This window comes from Amphibalanus amphitrite, unplaced genomic scaffold (assembly GCF_019059575.1).
Source record: "Amphibalanus amphitrite isolate SeventyFive unplaced genomic scaffold, NRLGWU_Aamphi_draft 001511F_arrow, whole genome shotgun sequence".
In the NCBI taxonomy this organism is placed as follows: Eukaryota; Metazoa; Arthropoda; class Thecostraca; order Balanomorpha; family Balanidae; genus Amphibalanus; species Amphibalanus amphitrite.
The window spans coordinates 104,594-122,160 of NW_024883004.1; the positions used below are offsets into that span (position 1 = coordinate 104,594).

At 53.0% G+C, this 17,567-nt stretch overlaps 1 protein-coding gene across 1 annotated transcript; it reads left to right on the top strand.

Moving 5' to 3' along the window:
* The first annotated feature begins 6,577 nt into the window (after positions 1 to 6,577).
* LOC122373530 (angiotensin-converting enzyme-like) lies at positions 6,578 to 17,555 on the top strand. The gene is made up of 15 exons (XM_043351672.1): positions 6,578 to 7,415; positions 7,833 to 7,993; positions 8,324 to 8,482; positions 8,588 to 8,684; positions 8,927 to 9,073; positions 9,862 to 10,163; positions 10,758 to 10,939; positions 11,733 to 11,884; positions 12,125 to 12,261; positions 13,015 to 13,121; positions 13,507 to 13,605; positions 14,831 to 14,956; positions 15,488 to 15,626; positions 16,361 to 16,492; positions 16,850 to 17,555. Exons 1-15 carry the CDS (start codon positions 6,857 to 6,859, stop codon positions 16,898 to 16,900), a joined length of 2,550 nt encoding a protein of 849 aa, XP_043207607.1. The 5' UTR covers positions 6,578 to 6,856; the 3' UTR covers positions 16,901 to 17,555.
* The last annotated feature ends 12 nt before the right edge of the window (positions 17,556 to 17,567 follow it).

The window sequence follows — 17,567 nt, forward strand, 5'->3', positions numbered from 1 at the left end:
CAACTTACCACAATAAAACAATTCGGAAAAGTACGGATACCTCTTGCTTTGAACAAGCACGTGAAACCCAGAGAGCATTTTCAGACTATGACATTTACCCATATAGTTGTTTGGCGGCGGGAGAGAATAGGTACACCGACCTCTGGAGACCCCCGGCCCCACAGGTTCCTGGTTTTCAAAATTGGTATCTGAGGGCCGCGCACGACTCGCGCGGGGCCTCGCAACGGCTCTATTGGGGCTCACTCAACCTGCCTTATAGTCCTACTGCTAAAAAGACTGGCCCTGAGCCCTAAGGACTTCATCAGTCTCTGCCAGCCCCAGGACTCACACCGGCTCATGGGGTCCCGACGTCGAAATATGAAGGAATCTGCGCGGGACCATCAGGACGTAAAGTAATCTCGATCAGGACCAACGTACGTCTGTGCAGGAGTCTGCGTGAGCCCTGTGATCTTCAGAAGCCCACCCATGTATGTTTTCACTTAGAGGCCAGTTTAGAGCCCTCAGAGACCAGTACAGGGCCTGCAAACTGCAAAGGCCAGTAGTTTGAGACCATCAGAGACCGAGTTGGGCTCTCAGAGGCTTATGTGGGTCCTACTCATTACAGGCCAACATGGGGCCCTCAGAGGTCAGCGTGGGACCCTAAAAGACCGGAATGAGCCGTCGTTGGAACCCATAGGCCAGCAGAGGGCCCTCAAAGGCCAAGATGAGCCCTCCTCAGAGGCCAATGCAGGCCCTTAGAGGCCAGCATCGGGTCTTCAGCAGCCAATGCGGGGCCCTCATTGGCACCTAAATGTTTGTCTTGGGACACCAGAGACAGCAATAAGGCCACTAGAGACCAGTGTGAGACCCTCAGACGCCGGTTGGGGCCCCTGAGGCCGGTTAGGGGTCCTCATAGGTCAGATGTGGGGCCTCAGAGGTCGATGTGGGCTCTTAGCGGTCAACGTGGGCGCTTGACCGCCACTGAAGTTCCCTCAGAGGTCAGTGTTGGACGCTCAAAGACCGGTGTGGGAGCTATATTAATAGCTGGGCGTGTTTTTTAGCCTCGTGACGATCGAATCAGGGCCAGGGTCCCATACACCTATGGGGGCCCATCGGTTGCTTGAGGGGGGGGGGCAAATGATATGATGATTGATGGCCCCCTTTATGTGCCTTGGGGGGCATGGCCCTGATGCCCCCCGCGACCGCCACTGTGTACACATTACATACAGGCCTCTGAAATTACATACTAGCTAATGCAAACTCTATGCAGGCCCCGGAGATCCCACGCTAATCCTCAAGAAACCAAGCCGGCATACGGCGTCACCACCGGGCTTCTGAGGTGCACAGCACCAGAGGTCTTACTTTAGTGTCGTAGAGCCACGCTCATTTGGCAGGGCCCACCCGCCACTGGGAAGAGGGTCTCATGCCAGCCATTGCTGGGCCTACGAGAGTCTCAAGTAAACCCACGCTGATATTCCATATAAGATCCGGCCATACTCGTGAACCGGTGCCAGCGACGCTGACCGCCAAATTGACAGAATACGAAACTGAGCCCACTCATGAGTGAAATTTACGTCCTTTGATGGTGCAAGAAAGAAAATGAAACATACAAAAAGCTTTTCTAGGACTTCTGTTCGATCTGAAAGGTGGGGCCAAAAGATAGTATGGCCCCACCTTTCAGCACCAAAGGGGGGGCCATGGCCCCCGTGCCCCCCCCCCTGGGACCGCCTATGCTGAGTCCCCTCATGACCTAAATCTTTCACAAAGCTATGCTTTAAATGTTTGTGTAGTGGGCCGGCTGGATTCGTTCAAAAAGTGTTATCACCCTGGCTGCAGGCATTAAACTTGGTATGGCCCGAGTTATAATTTTAGTTTGAACTTTGCAAGCGGAGTTTACAGTATGTTAAAGCGTTATGTGTTATGTTAAAAGCGCGAAATTGAAGCTGCAATCCATAATTAAGCTTGTGCGCTTTACTATGTCGGGTAATTTCCAAACAGCTGCTTTTTTAAGATGAGTGTTTCGTTAAATTATCTAAGTGGTGTAAATGAGCTGTTCTTTTATTGTATGCTCCTTTGCTGGATGCGTTTCATTCTCCTTGTCATTACCGTGCTGAATACATTTTCTAACGCGTTGGTAAACTAAGGCGTCGTTGTCAAAGCTACTCTTTTTTTTAGTGGCCTTATATATCCTCGGCCTGGCGAGGAGGAGGCTATCCGGCTCGTAAAGCGAGTTTCATTTATGACGGCATAATACCATATTCGTGGTGCAATGCAGGTAGCCCACCATGCATTGATGAAGAATACGTGTATTACGGTGTCCATTTTTAACCCTCGCCCGCACATGCCATTTTCCCATCCTAGAACGCACATGGGGGGGGGGGGGGGTTGCCACCACTCCCCCGCGCCATTTCGTTCCTGTTGGAGATAGAGCTTAGCGGTAAAGACCAAAAAGATTCTTTGGGAAGAGACGAATCCAATGATACCCAGTTTTACCTTCTCAGGTCAGTCATTGACCTTCCAGGCCAGGTCAAACTAAAAAATGTTGCTGTTTTAGGTGGTAACCGGACAAAAAGTCAAAAGGAATAAAGTCAAAAGACAAATAGTCAAAAGATAAAAAGTCAAATGCAAAAAGTCAAACGGGATAAAAGTCAAAAAGATAAAAGTCAAACGGGATAAAAGTCAAAAAGATAAAAGTCAAAACGGATAAAAGTCAAAAGACAAAAAGTCAAAAGCAAAAAGTCAAAATGTGCAAAAGTCAAAAACGCAAAAAGTCAAATGACAAAAAGTCAAAAATGCAAAAAGTCAAAAATGAAAAAGTCAAAAGGATAAAAGTCAAAACGGAAAAAAGTCAAAAGACAAAAAGTCAAAAGCAAAAAGTCAAAACGTGTAAAAGTCAAAAGACAAAAAGTCAAAAATGCAAAAAGTCAAAAGGATAAAAGTCAAAACGGAAAAAAGTCAAAAGACAAAAAGTCAAAACGAGTAAAAGTCAAAAGACAAAAAGTCAAAAGCAAAAAGTCAAAACGGGTAAAAGTCAAAAGACAAAAAGTCAAAAAATGAAAAAAGTATAAAATAGAAAAGTCAAAGTCTGAAATAAAAAGTCAAAAGGATAAAAGTCGAAGCATCGATCTTTTCATCTTTTGAAAAATATTATACAGCGCAACGTACCCTACCCACTGAAGTTGTAAGGAACATGTGAGTACGCGAGGGATTCTGACAGGTACCGGGGTCCGCAGCAGCGGGGCAGGGACGCTGGCTGCGGTGGTGGGGCCCACGCTCACATAATACGCGTTGAGCGCTTCCGGCGTGCACGCTGGCGCAGCAGCAGTGGCACTCTTCCCCGCCCCGATCACCGGCCGCAGCACTGTCCACATCCTCGCCGGTCCTGCCTCACGCAGCTGGTCAGCATAGTATGCCGCGTGGCTGGTCACGTCTGATGGCCGCTCGACACTGCCGGTTCACCACCGTATACTCGGCGCGCGGGCCGAGCAGTGCGCGCCGCCGCGCCAGCAGCGCTCGCGTGGCGTCCGTGGTGCGCGGAGCACCGGGCGGCGGCAGCCCCTCCCCCATGGGAGAGGGTGAAAAGCAGTGCCTCCTCTAAGCAGTTTTGACTGGGGGGCCCGATCACGGGCAATGACTAAGGTAACCCCTACCAAAAACGTCTAAGACTAAAAAATGACTAAGGTACCCCTCAGTGACCAGTTTGGAGGATGACTGCGGGGGCTGCAGCTCCCGCAGTTAACATGTTAGAGGAGGCATGGGTGTCGTTTTGAATAGGCATGGTAGGGCCCGAGCCCTGCCAATAATTTTGGAAATTTAACATTATGCCTATGGCGTTGCGTGGAAAGAATCGCTTTGAATTGGCAAAAATTTACATTAGAGCCCTACCAATAATTTTCGGAAAGTGTCGCCCCTGAGAGGAGGCCCTGGTGAAAAGCCAAAACCTCAAAATAAAAAATACCATGTGATTAACGCTTAAATGACGTCAATGGACTTAAAGTAAAAAATACAAAAGACGAGATAATTTCAAAATTTTGAGTTGCAATTTTTGTCCCCTCAACGTTCAACCTACCCCATAAACTTTTCAAACGTTCCCGGGTCACCACTGCCCCATCGTGCAATTCCAGTGCTATGGCAAAGTTTTATCTGAAAGTTTAAACGTGCCCGATAGACTGGACGCGGTCCCCTCCGTCCACTCACGCTCTCTGGTCTCTGTGCGGTCATCGCTGACTGGTCCAGCATCCAACGCGCTGGGTTTATAGAAATTTGGTTAAAAGAAATGAACATATTTTAATGAACGAATCCATTAAGTAATAAAATGAAAATGATTCACAGGTTATTATTACATGTGGGAGCACTGGCGCTGGAACTTTCTCAATGTTGGAGGGGCTCGAGGCAGTTTGAACTCATTTTTTTTCCATGCAACGCCATAGGGTTAATTACGAGCGAGCGAGCGCAGCGAGCGAGCGAGTTCTTTCGTGTTTAAGGCAAAAATCTGAGTATGCGCGACCCGGCCCGACACGACCCGACCCGACACGACCCCACCACGCTCTTCAAACCCTTATAACTCAAGAACCGCATGCCGCATCGACAAGCGGTCTTCTTTGCTGAATACCACTTGGATGTAAAAGTTGTATGGCATGGACACCATGTTGTCTGAGTGTCGATCTTGGCACGTGGCGCGTGCTAAACTTGGGGTACTTTGCACACACCCGAAAACTATTATCCTCAATAACCGCACAACGGCTGGACCGATTATTTGACTTTTTCCATTTGATTTTTATCATTTTGACTTTTTTGCCGTTTTTTTTTCACTTTTTGTCTTTTTGACTTTTTGCATTTTTGACTTTTGGACGTTTTGACTTTTTGCCATTTGACTTTTTGACTTTTCGCGTTTTTTGACTTTTTGCCATTTGACTTTTTGCTTTTGACTTTTTGCGTTTTTGACTTTTCGCCATTTTGACTTTTTGCCATTTGACTTTTTTGCTTTTGACTTTTTGCGTTTTTGACTTTTCGCCATTTTGACTTTTTGCCATTTGACTTTTTGCATTTTTGACTTTTGGACGTTTTGACTTTTTGCCATTTGACTTTTTGTCTTTTGACTTTTATCCGTTTTGACTTTTATCCATTTGACTTTTTTCCATTTGACTTTTATCCATTTTGACTTTTTGCATTTGACTTTTTATCTTTTGACATTTTGTCTTTTGACTTTTTGTCCTGGAATCGTTTTAGGTCACCGTTGGATATCAAGCGCGCTGCTTGTCATATACCGATGACGATGCCGTTTTCTGGTGCCAAGCCAGCTAGAACCTCTTTGTCACACTACCCGACCAGGTTTTTGCTGCTGAGGTCATCTCAGGTCAAGTTAGGTCAAGGTCAATAATATGTGTTTGTATGTCTGTGTGTGTCTGTGTGTATACTGATGTGTGCACCGATTGTTTATGTTTCCATATTACATGAAATCATGATCTGAGAAGCTCTTACCAAAAATGTAGTCAAAAAATTTCAAAAAAAGTAAATTCCGCTTGCCTAAAACGCAATTATCTTAGATGACCTAGGTTGACCTTGACCCTGACCTTGACCTCTGTACATCGTCGAACAACATGTTTCATGATAGGTGGGAGGTAGGATTGGTATAAAAGGCCGAAATCAAGGTGTTAAAAGCTCACAAGGCCCATAGCCAACGCAGGATGTTGAGAATTGGCCATTTGGGTCATGACATGACCTGAAAAACAAGGTCATATCTCCGAAACCAAAAACCACAGAAACTTGAAATTTTCAGTGGACATCAAGAAAGGATAGAGGAGCAGCTATACGAAAAATCAGCCTTTTAGCTTTAAAAATGTTGAGTGCAGAGCAGAAAGACTACCTGGGGGGGGGGGGGTGGCAACCACCCCCCCCCCCCATGTGCGGGCGAGGGTTAAGGACTGTTCAGTGTTCCTGGACAGTACCTCGTCTTGTTTTGTATGCTCACCTACTGTGATACGCGTATTGTCTCTTCGTCGTCTCGTTGTCATCCTGTGACGTGAAAGGGCTGTGACTCTTACATTGCGCGGGAGTGACCGTGGTAGGTGTCTTCTCGTCACAAACAGCACATTATTTAGAATGGTTTATCGAAAAAGCTCGTTTCAGGGTCCGTGCGTTATTGGTGTTCGGTGGGTTCGCCATATTGGATGCATAATTAGCATATGTAAGTAGCTGTGATATATTATTACAGAAAAAAAAACTTTCCGTTGTTTGCTGGTTTTGTTGTGCACTCAAATAGTTGACTCCTCAATTGTGTTTGTACCTCACGTGTGTGGTTGTATCTAAATGATGCTGCTCACTAATAAATTATTCATTCGGTAACCCATTTGTGTTGGAATGTCACATTGCAAGTGTCATCTCGTTTTATGATTGGATGGTGCATGCACCTTGGTGGGATTATTTTCGACCAGTGCAACAGCCAATCGAATTATAGATGCAATGGAGTTTTATGCGCACCGCGCGCACTTCCGTTCACCTTGATCGCTGAGTCATGGGGTTGTCTCGTTAGTCAATGTCGTATCTTCGCGATGCTTCCGGCACACCGAAAGCAGCTCTGACGCCACCACATCGCACTTACCTGGGTCGCCTGGGCGCCCCCACCGGCGTCCCGCCGTCAGTGCCGATAAGATAGGCGCGGCGGTGGTATCGAACACCCGACACCGGTCGGCAGCGTCCACTTCCCGCCGCGACGGCTGGTCGACGGGTGCTCTGTAGGCGCTCTCTGCGGTTACCGACCGACCGCGCCCTCTGATCTCTGATCGCGCCGGCCCTCAGCGATCGTCTGTCTGCTACTGCGACCGCTGCCCTCAGAGACCGTCGGAGGTAACTGATCACGACCCCGGAGCGCGGAGCGATGCGAGTGGTGCGCGTGGCGGCGCTGTGCGCGCTGCTGGCGGCGGCGGCGGCCCAGCCGGACACCGAGGACCTGCCGCCTGTGGACGAGCTGGTGCAGCAGCTGGTGAGCGGCGAGCTGACTCCTAAACAGGTGGTCCTCATGACACCCAACATGCCACCCGGCTACCTGAATGACGTTAAACACAGTCTGCCCGACGAGCTGAAACAGCAGATTGTGGAGCTGGTGCACGGTATGGCCGCCGAGACGGAGCCGGAGCCGGAGCCAGAGCCGCAGCCGGAGCCGGAGGAGCAGACCGGAGAGGACGACGAGGAGGAGGACTATACCGACGACTCCGACCTGGAGGAGGAGGAGGACGGCGCGGCCGAGCAGTCGGCGGACCTGCAGGCGGCCGAGGAGCCGGCCGCGGCGCCCGGCGGCGAGCAGCCCCCGCAGTACCCCGGCCCGGTGCTGCGCGCCAGCGCTGTGGAGACCACCGGCGGCAGTGCCGGCCTGCGGGCCGACCCCATCGGAGACAGCGGGAGCGGCAGCAGCGGCGGCAGCAGCAGCGTCTCGGAAGGTCAGGGCCACTCCCGATAGATGGATGGTGCTACCATAGACAAACGCTAATACGTCCCTGCGTCTGGCATCTCTAATAATTAGCGCAGCTGAGATAATCACACCAACATGCCCTTGTATACGTTGCATATGACTTACTTCGGTTGCGCATATGAAGTTTACGTATATAATGAATCCCCCAGTGTCTTTGGTTTTTCATACAGTTCTATTTTTGTTAGGTGCGAAATTCCTCAAGGCTATTTTTGCCATTTTGTACAATCAACTTATTCAGCTCGTCTATGCATGTTTTGGTTTAGTAGAAGATGAACGTCCAGCTTTTTTTTTGGACAAGCAGTCTCTGTCGCTCCCTGTCCTGTCAGCAGCCTGTCTCTCAGTCTCAGTCTCAGTCTCAGTCTCACTGTCCCCTGTCTGGCCACAGGCGGTGTGGTGCCGGGCGTCGGCTCCTCAACTCCTCTGGATAATACCTCAGCCGCCAAGAAACTGCTGGAGTTCTCCAAGATAGAGAAGAAGGCCTGTCAGGCGCGCTTCAACGACGCCTTCAACTTCTACACCAAGGACCCCACGGGGGGCCCGAGCAAGGCGAGTAGCTGGAGACGCCAGCCGCGGCGATAGTCAGGTAGCACGGATACGTTGTGGGGCTACACGAGTGGTCATGGTATCATGGCACATTAACTTCGCTGGGTGAGGGAGAAGGATTGCCATTTAGGTCATGATTCAAGACATTGCCAGTTTTCAACCGATGACCTGCAAGCGACCACCTGAAAATGCACTGGCTAGTGGTCATGTCATGGTTGCCAGTGGTCCGCACGGCTGCGTCCATGTAGCGTCTATCCAACGTTCACCATTTCCCGTCGAAGCAGCGTTCACTGAACACAACTGGTGACGAACCGACGCTGCCCGTGTCCACAGGTGACCTCTGAGGCGGGCTACATGAAGGTGTGGCGCGAGTTTGCCGGTAACGCGACCCAGTACGACCTGTCCGGTATCGACCGCACTGACCTGATGGCCGTCTTCATGCTGCTGCGGCACGCCGGCCCGGCGGCGCTCAGCGACTCCCAGCTGTCGGAGGTGTGTGCAGCGAGAACCAGACGGGACGGGACGGGACGGCTTACCGTATGGACGGATGGCTCTTCACGGGCATGTTCTGCGATTTAAATGTTCTGTCTTTTTCAGCTCAGCACAGCCATTACTAACCTGGAGACGAAGTTCGCGACGCCCAGGGTGTGCGATTTCTACGACTCGTCGAAGTGCGACCTGCAGCTCTACCGCGGTGAGTAGCTGGTTCAGCTGAGGCTAGCGTTATGGAATGGTACGAGAGATAGCTCTCATCATGTCGGTTTGTCGATGCTATCTTCGCTTGCGTGTATCTACGCTTCAGGCAGCTCATTTCCTTGTCAGTTAAGTTCCTCGTCGGCGGACGGTCCGCACGCCGGCGGACGTGTCTCTGCCCGGCCGCGCTGACGTGTCTCTGCCCGGCCGCGCTGACGCCGGCTCCGCTCCCTGTCCCGGCAGATATCCGTGTGAAGCTGGCCGCCTCCACCGACCGCGACGAGCTGAAGCACTACTGGCTGGCGTGGCGCGGCGCTGTCGGACGCGACGCCGCCCCGCACTACCAAAAATACGTCAATCTGCTCAACATTGCCGCCAAGAGCAAGGATCGTGAGTCTTACCAGCGTCCGGCGCTTGTGTGCGTTTGCACCGAACGCAACGGAGCTCAGTGTAACGCATTGAGACATTAAAATCATGGAGAGGAGCTGAAATGTCTTAATTTGATTTATTCAAGATTGTGTATGATTTTTGTTCCTGCTAATGCTAATTGCGGTATGTTCCTTCAAACATTTGAATTTGTATTTTACTGAAACAAAGCCACCTAATCAGTCTTCAAACATACCTTCGCCGTTCTGCAATATTTACTGGTGTCTCGAATACTTATTCAAACTTGGCCAGATACGCCAACGACTTTGCAGGCGCCATGAGCCGTTGCCTCGTTATCTAGGTGTAAAAGCAGGTTCGGTCATGGCGGCGTTGCCCAACCGAGGATCTTATGGAGCAAGAGGTGCTGATAAGGCCGGTCTGATTGGTGTTCGGGGTATTTGTTCGGCCGTATCATTGCTGCGGCGTGTCGCATCCAAATATGGTGTGCTCGGTTTTTCGAAGGCTCTTGCGTGGCGTGGCTTATTGAGCTCACGTCATACCTTTTGAGCTAGCATGGCTTCTTTGAGCCACCCATGAGCCCTTTGAGCCGTGGTCATGAGAGCATTGCCCAATCATCTATGACGTTGTAAGACTTGTTGACACAGATCCAACGATTATGAAACTTACTGCATCCACTGCAGGCTGCTGCTAAAGATATGCTCAAACTGGGGGCGGCTGGCACTCATCAGCTGGCCGACCGATGCGCGGTCGGGCCGTTATCTGACCGCGCTCCGACCCTCTCCCCTGGGCAGCCGACTCGGACGGCTCTGCTCTGCTGCTCTACCCGTACCGGCACGGCAACGTGGGCAGCATCGTCAGCCTGCTGGAGGAGCTCTGGGAGGAGCACATCTCGCCCGTCTACGAGCAGCTGCACTCGTACGCCCGGCTGCGGCTGCGGCAGCGGTACGGTGTGGACGCGGTGCCCGAGGAGGGGCCGATCCCGGCCCACCTGTTCGGCAGCCTCGAGGCCGACGACTGGAGCGCCCTCGAGCCGCTCCTCAGACCGTTCGACAACGCCAGCTCGGTCGACTTCCACCGACAGTGCAACAGCCGGGTGAGAACTGGGCGCTGAGGGGGTGGGAGGGTCAGAGTGGGGTGACAGCCCGGTGAGAACTGGGCGCTGAGGGGGTGGGAGGGTCAGAGTGGGGTGACAGCCCGGTGAGAACTGGGCGCTGAGGGGGTGGGAGGTCAGAGTGGGGTGACAGCCCGGTGAGCAGTGCAACGGCGCTGAGGGGGTGGGAGGGTCAGAGTGGAGTGACAGCCCGGTGAGAACTGGGCGCTGAGGGGGTGAGAGGTCAGATAGCTCGGTGAGCAGTGTAACGGCAGGTGAGAACTGGGTAAGTGAAGGCAAGAGTGTGTGAGAAAATGGTGAGCGTGCTGCTGGTGCTGGTGCGCTTTGGGGAATTCGGATCATTTGTATTGCAAACAATGCGATTGATGACGATGAGTTATGTTATCTCTTCTCAGCGCCACTACGTCTTTCAGCTATACATTTATCATCATTGCAAATGAGGAATTAGATTGCAATTTAGTCAGTAAGCTACCAGCCCTCTGCAGTCTGCAGTACCATCTGATCCTCTCAGTGCTGCATGTCAACCAACTTTGACATGCATCCCTCCCTGACGTTGTTGCTGCTGTCCATCCTCAGAACATTGCCGTGGGTCGTCTGAAGCGGGAGGCGGGCAGCTGCTACTCTGACCTGGGCCTGATCGAGCCATCCACCACTGAGCTAGCCATGTCGGAGCTGGATGTGGCCGACACCAACTCAGGCTCGGTGCTCTTCCTGCCGCGCGTGCTCGACGGGTGCCACACCGAAAGTCGGACGTCCTTGTAAGTAGCAGCGTGTCGGCCACAATAGTCCAGTGATGGTAGAGAGGGTAGGCTATGGAAGGAAGGGTATTCAGGATTGGAAGGTGTTACTCCGCTTCTTGTACTGCATATGTGCTCGAATTTATTCGCCGAGAATGCGTATGCTCCTTGCCTTCTGCGTCGCCGCTGTTCCTGCGTGCTGCCCTCTGACTGACACCGCTCCCTCCGTGCCCTCTGACTGACACCGCTCTCTCCGTGCTCTCTGGATGACACCGCTCCCTCCGTGCTGCCCTCTGGCTGACACCGTTCCCTCCGCGCTGCAATCTAGCTGGCACCGCTCCATCCGTGCCCTCAGGCTGACACTGCTCCCGCGCTGCCCTCTGACTGACACTGCTCCCTCCGTGCTGCCCTCTGACACCGCTCCCTCCGTGCCCTCTGGCTGACACCGCTCCCTCCGTGCCCTCTGGCTGACACCGCTCCCTCCGTGCCCTCTGGATGACACCGCTCCCTCCGTGCCCTCTGGATGACACCGCTCCCTCCGCGCTGACACCGCTCTCTCCGCGCTGCCCTCTGGCTGACACCGCTCCCTCCGTGCCCTCTGACACCGCTCCCTCCGTGCTGCCCTCTGACACCGCTCCCTCCGTGCCCTCTGGCTGACACCGCTCCCTCCGTACCCTCTGACTGACACTGCTCCCTCCGTGCCCTCTGGATGACACCGCTCCCTCCGTGCCACTGACTGACACTGCTCCTTCCGCGCTGCCCTCTGACTGACACCGCTCCCTCCGCGCTGACACCGCTCCCTCCGTGCCCTCAGAGCCGTCTATCCGACCAACACGACCCTCTCCGACTACGTGGAGCTGATCGAGCTGTTCGCCACGATGCAGCGCTTCAGGGAGCGCTACTACTCTCTTGCCGCAGACAACATCGGCTTCCCCTACAAGGACCGCATCGGCTATAACGACTACGGTCAGTCAGCCGCGTGTCCCCCGTGGGGGGGGGGGGTTGTCAGGCTAACATAGACTCACGGGTTTCGGTGATAATTGATAGGTAAGTCAGGACGTATTTTTACTTTCGATTTGGCTTCTGTTAATTGTCATCCTATCAATCAGTGAAATAAGTTTATTTTGTCATGAGTCATGACTGTTCTTATTTATTTATTTAGTATTTGCTCGTTAATTCTGTTTGACCTGTGACGGGTGGCGGCAGGTCTGGAGCTCGCCATCGGCGGCGCCCGCGCCCTCTCCGCCATCTCTCCGGAGGGACTCAAGCAGAAGCTCAGCTTCCAGCTACCCGATACCAGCGAGCAGGCCGCTCTCAACTTCCGGATGGCCGAGGCCCTCAAGGTAGGCCTAGGCCGGTGTCTGGCGGAGCGACCGTTGGAGGGGGGGGGGGGCAGTGGAACTGTTGAGTGCTGAGTGCTGAGCTCGTGTGCAGCGCGCCTCTGAGACTGAGGCGGCAGCTCAGCCGTCCATCCGGTGCTCCGATTCCCAAGTCGTGGTTTTATTATGTCTATTTTATCACTTTTGCTTGTTTTAGAGCGAATTCTAGATACGATTGGCATTATAAACGTAATGCAAACATTCTGGGATAACTTATTTAGGACTCTGAGACACCCACCGTGTGAACTCTTCTGGGCCCGGCTCCGGTGCGTGCTGTGGGTCTGGCTCACTGCTCGCCGACCAGTGCCGCTTCCCTACGGCTCCTACTGCCGCTGACTGGTGGTCGGCTGTGACCTACTCACCCCCCCCCCTCTCCGCTGCTTCCTCTGACCGCCTGTGACCCACCATTTACCCCTAGCTGCCGCCCGTCTGACTGCCTCGGACCTGACCCCTCCCCTTCTATCCCCCAACTCAGCTGCCCCGTCTGGCACTATAACCCCCCGTCTCCCCACCCCCATCTGCTGCCCCGTCTGACACTATAACCCCCCCCCCCCAGCTGCTGCCCCGTCTGACACTATAACCCCCCCCCCCCCCCAGCTGCTGCCCCGTCTGACACTATAACCTCCCCCCCCCCCCCATCTGCTGCCGCGTCTGACACTATAACCCACCCCCCATCTGCTGCCCCGTCTGGCACTATAACCCCCCCCTCCCCCCCAGCTGCTGCCGCGTCTGGCCGCCTCGATGGCCGCCGTTCGCTGGCAGTCGGAGGTGCTGAGCGGCTCCGTTCCCCTGGACCAGTACAACAACAAGTGGTGGGAACTCAAGTGAGTGCCCCCTCCCCTCCCCGTCGTTACGGTCGCCGGTCCTGTGATTCCGTCACGTGTTTGGTCAAGTAGTGGATCAGGTGGTCATTACGATATCTAGGAATTAGAGGGTTGATTTGTTATCTGTATGTACTCGTACAGCTTGTGCTAGCAGTTGATATATGATGCATTTATAAGGGTGGAACTTTTCGAAAACTGGAAAGTCGTATAGCATATTAGCTCAGCTGTTGCGATAAGCGGGCTTTAAACCGGCAAATCGACATCAGATGTGTAGGAGAATCGATGTTGTCTGCCCTCGTGTGTGTGTTCCTCGACTCTCGATCTGTCGGCGCCGCTGTTCCACCGTACCGGTCTGCTCGTGGGTGACCGAGTGTCTGTGTTCCAGGCGCGAGTACCAGGGAGTGAGCCCGCCGGAGAGCCGCGGAACTGAGCAGTTCGACGCACTGGCCGACGGCACCCTGACGCTGCCCAACTACCACATCAGGTGAGCTGAGGCTGCCCAACTACATCAGGTGAGCTGAGACTGCCCAACTACCACATCAGGTGAGCTGACACCTGACGCTGCCCAACTACCACTTCAGGTGAGTCTGTATGTAGCCCTGGGTGAGCCGCACTGCAGACGCCTCAGCGCGTCTGCCGACGATAACCGAGACGCGCTGTACAATATCCTTCGTCCATTCCACGTCCGAGTGAAGATGAGTCACCTATCTAGCTCTAGTATGATCGAGGTTTGGAAGTATTTATGGTAAAAAGTAAAAGCATTTTGTCTAATAAGTAGCCAGAGTTTTGGTATATGGGTCAGGTTTCAGGTCAGGTAGTCAGAGCTTGTGCGGGCATGGTATATCTCCTTCGAATCTCGTTCGGCACCCATAGCGGCGGCCACTCGAGCTGCGCCCCGTGGTGCCTATCAGGCGCGGGTTTGGCGCCGGCCCGATACCAGTATCGCCGCCGGTGCGCCACTATCTGCCGCGGCCGCGTCACTATCCACTATCGCACGGCCCCGGCGAGCGCGCACAGATCCACAACGATTGCCGACAATGCCTCCGCGGAACGATCGTTTTCTGCTCATTGTTACTGTATATGTGAAAACTCGTATATATGTGGCTCTGAATTCGTTTTTCTTTTCTGTTCTCGGATTGCTGCACACTAGAATCTAAATAAGGCTTCGGCATTGTTTGCCAATTACCCTTCCGACTTTTATTCTAAATCGTACACCAGCACACATGTTTTTATTGCTTTATTCATTACCGTCGCATTATCTTGAATAAGACATCGCTCGAGCAAGGCATGCCTGTACTAATAATTGTAATGACATTTGTTGCCCTGTGGCGCATGACAGACAAATGTAGCTGCTCTTCGACTGTGTCGTAGTAGTGATAATGTACTAAAATAATAGTAATAATCGTAGTCGTAGTAACCCCCGTGTCTGTGGATCTCCGCCTCACTCTCAGCTATGGAGCTGTGCTCTCACGCTGCGGCGCCCGCTCCCTCTGCGAGTCACGCCTTTACCCGTGGCGCCGCTGCCTCTGAAGTCACGCCTCTACCCGTGGCACTCGCTCCCTCTGGGGTCACGCCTCTACCCGTGGCGCCCGCTGCCTCTGGCCGGTGCCGCCTGCGCCGTCCCGGAGGCGCAGGGCCGAGTCCGACTGTTCCCGATGCCGAGTCGGAGCGCCGGGCTGACCGTGTCTCTGTGTTTTATGTGACCTCAGGCGGCTGATCGGCGGTATCGTCATGTTCAGCGTCCACAAGCACCACTGCACCATGTACGGAGACTCGGCCAAACCGCTCTCCGAGTGCGCCATCTTCGATGACACCAAGCTGGGCGAGAGCATCAAGTGGGTGCCGTTGACCTCTGCAGAGAGGGTGCTCAGCATGAACGTGCGCTAAATTCACAGCCAACCACTCTACCACGTAGCTTAATTCGTGATTGCAAACGATCTAAACGCTAAATGGTGTTTTATATATGAGCCAATGACTCATGGTTGTTATTCAGTGCTGCTAGTGACTCGACTTGCATCTAGTGGTTTTACCGGAACTTTGACACTCCGCTACGTGCCCTCTTGCGCTGGTTGACATATGACACGCCTGGTAACTGGCACCGGTAACTGACCTGGAACGGTAACTGACCTCTGACACCGATAACTGACCTCTGACACCGGTAACCGACTCACATACCGGTAACTGACCTCTGACACCGCTAACCGACCTCTGACACCGCTAACCGACCTCTGACACCGGTAACTGACCTCTGACACCGGTAACTGACCTCTGACACCGGTAACTGACCTCTGACACCAGTAACTGACCTCTGACACCGGTAACTGACCTCTGACACCGGTAACTGACCTCTGACACCGCGGCCGCAGGAGCGTCCTGGTGTCGGGCAACTCGAAGCCGTTCAAGGACCAGCTGCTGGCGGTGACTGGGGAGCGCGACCTGTCGGCGGCGGCGCTCGTCGAGCGCATGCAGCCCCTCACCGAGTGGGTGATGGCCTACAACGAGGAGGTGAGCGGGCCGGCGCGGCGGGACAGCGCTCAGTGTGTGACTGAGGGCGGCGGGACAGCGTCCAGTGTGTAACTGAGAGCGGCGGGACAGCGTTAGTGTGTAACTGAGGGCGGCGGGACAGCGTTAGTGTGTAACTGAGGGCAGCGTACAGCGTGAGTGTGTAACTGAGGGCGGCGGGACAGCGTCCAGTGTGTAACTGAGAGCGGCGGGACAGCGTGAGTGTGTAACTGAGGGCGGCGGGACAGCGTCCAGTGTGTAACCGGGGAGGGCGTGTGGCGAGCCTCAGCTGGATCTCTCGATGGTATCGAAGGAGTGGTGATAAGTTTCTGTTTGTGGGATGAGGACTTTTTCTGTTTCCCGGCGTTTCGACTCTGCTCGAGTTAAAATAAGGATTGTTTTGGTTAAGCTATGCTGATGTTTGGTTCTGTTGAGTTTTTACGTGCTGATGTAGGGGTGTGGTATCGTTTTTGAGACTGGAACGTTATCTGTGCGACATGTAAACTATGCTTTTTTCGCTTGTGCAAATAATCCTGTATCATTTTCTGATATACATGTAGTGTAACGAATGCTCTATGGCTACAGTAAGCAAATCTCGTTGCTTATACTTCATATCACAAAATATGAGCCGAATCATCCGTGCTAACGATGAAGCCGGGACATTTAATCTTCCAATCACATTGTTGATATTCCCGTGCCCGTCTGACCGTCTCCGTCTCTGTGTGCCTGTCTGCCAGCACGGCGGCGAGGGCGGCGGCGTCTCCGAGAACACTGAGATGATCGCCATCATCGTGGGCGTCGTCATCGCCATCATCGTCATCGGGCTCATCATCTTCTTTGTGGTGGCGAGGAGGAAGCAGAAGTACCAGGTCAGTTACAAGGTGACTAGACAGCTTGCCGACACACTAGTGTAGCAAGTGCAGTTTCGCGTGCCCTGGCGTAGTTAGAAGTAGAGTAGTTCTTGTGCCACAACTGACCAAGTTTATAGTGTCTTAATTCAAGTATTATCAAAACTGGCGTAGTTCGTAGTTTTTTAGTCAACTCCTTTTGCAGAGTTCCAATGGCCCTTGTCGGCGTAGACCGTGTCAGCTTCGGTATTACTATGCTAGTTAATTGGATTGACGAGTTGCGTAGCTAGATGCTAGTTGCCGCTCCTCAGGGTTCAGCTCGTACGTTCTCGTTCAGTCTATGCAGAAATTTCACCACGTTCTTTTGTCGCATGCCAGGACTACAAGGGCGCCCCGACCCGGGAGGGCCAGGCCGCGCAGCACGCATAGACCGAGCTGGGACCGCGCGCCGGGGCCGGCTCCACCGGGGCAGAGCGGCGCCCCGTGGTCAGTGCACGAGATAGGTGCTCGGGAGGGGAGCAGAGGGGGCCGGAGATGGCACCGCCTCGGTGACAGAGGCAGCTCCAAATGATCACCGGAGCAGACTTTGGGATGAGAGAGATTGTGAGTGAATCGTGGGCCAGTGTAGAGTCGGTGGAACCTGGCTGACCGGTTGAAGGGACCGACACTGAGCAGCTTCGGTGAATTTCAGCTTCGGTGAAGAACGTGTGTATGAATGTGTGGCGATTGTTGGTCGCTCCGCCTCGCCTCGCTTGTTGAGTGCCATAGAATCATAGAATCGCTTTAGATGCCTGCTTCGCGTAGTTTGATAGTAGGAGAAGCATGTTTGGATCCCATGTGTGCGATCATTTACCTACTGTAATGATTTAGCAACCGGGTGGTCAGTATATGTATTGTACCTACGTACATGGATTAAGTCATTTGCTTTGGCACCGGATGCTGTACTTTCTGTAAGAATTTTCTATTTAATTATAAAGAGCATGCTTTAGTTGCAATGTTGTACTAAGAGGTTCAAATTCTTAGCATCCGATAGTGTTGACATGAGTTCTGGAAAACCGTCAAATAAATCTTTTACTTTCCGAAAGCAATCGTTTTC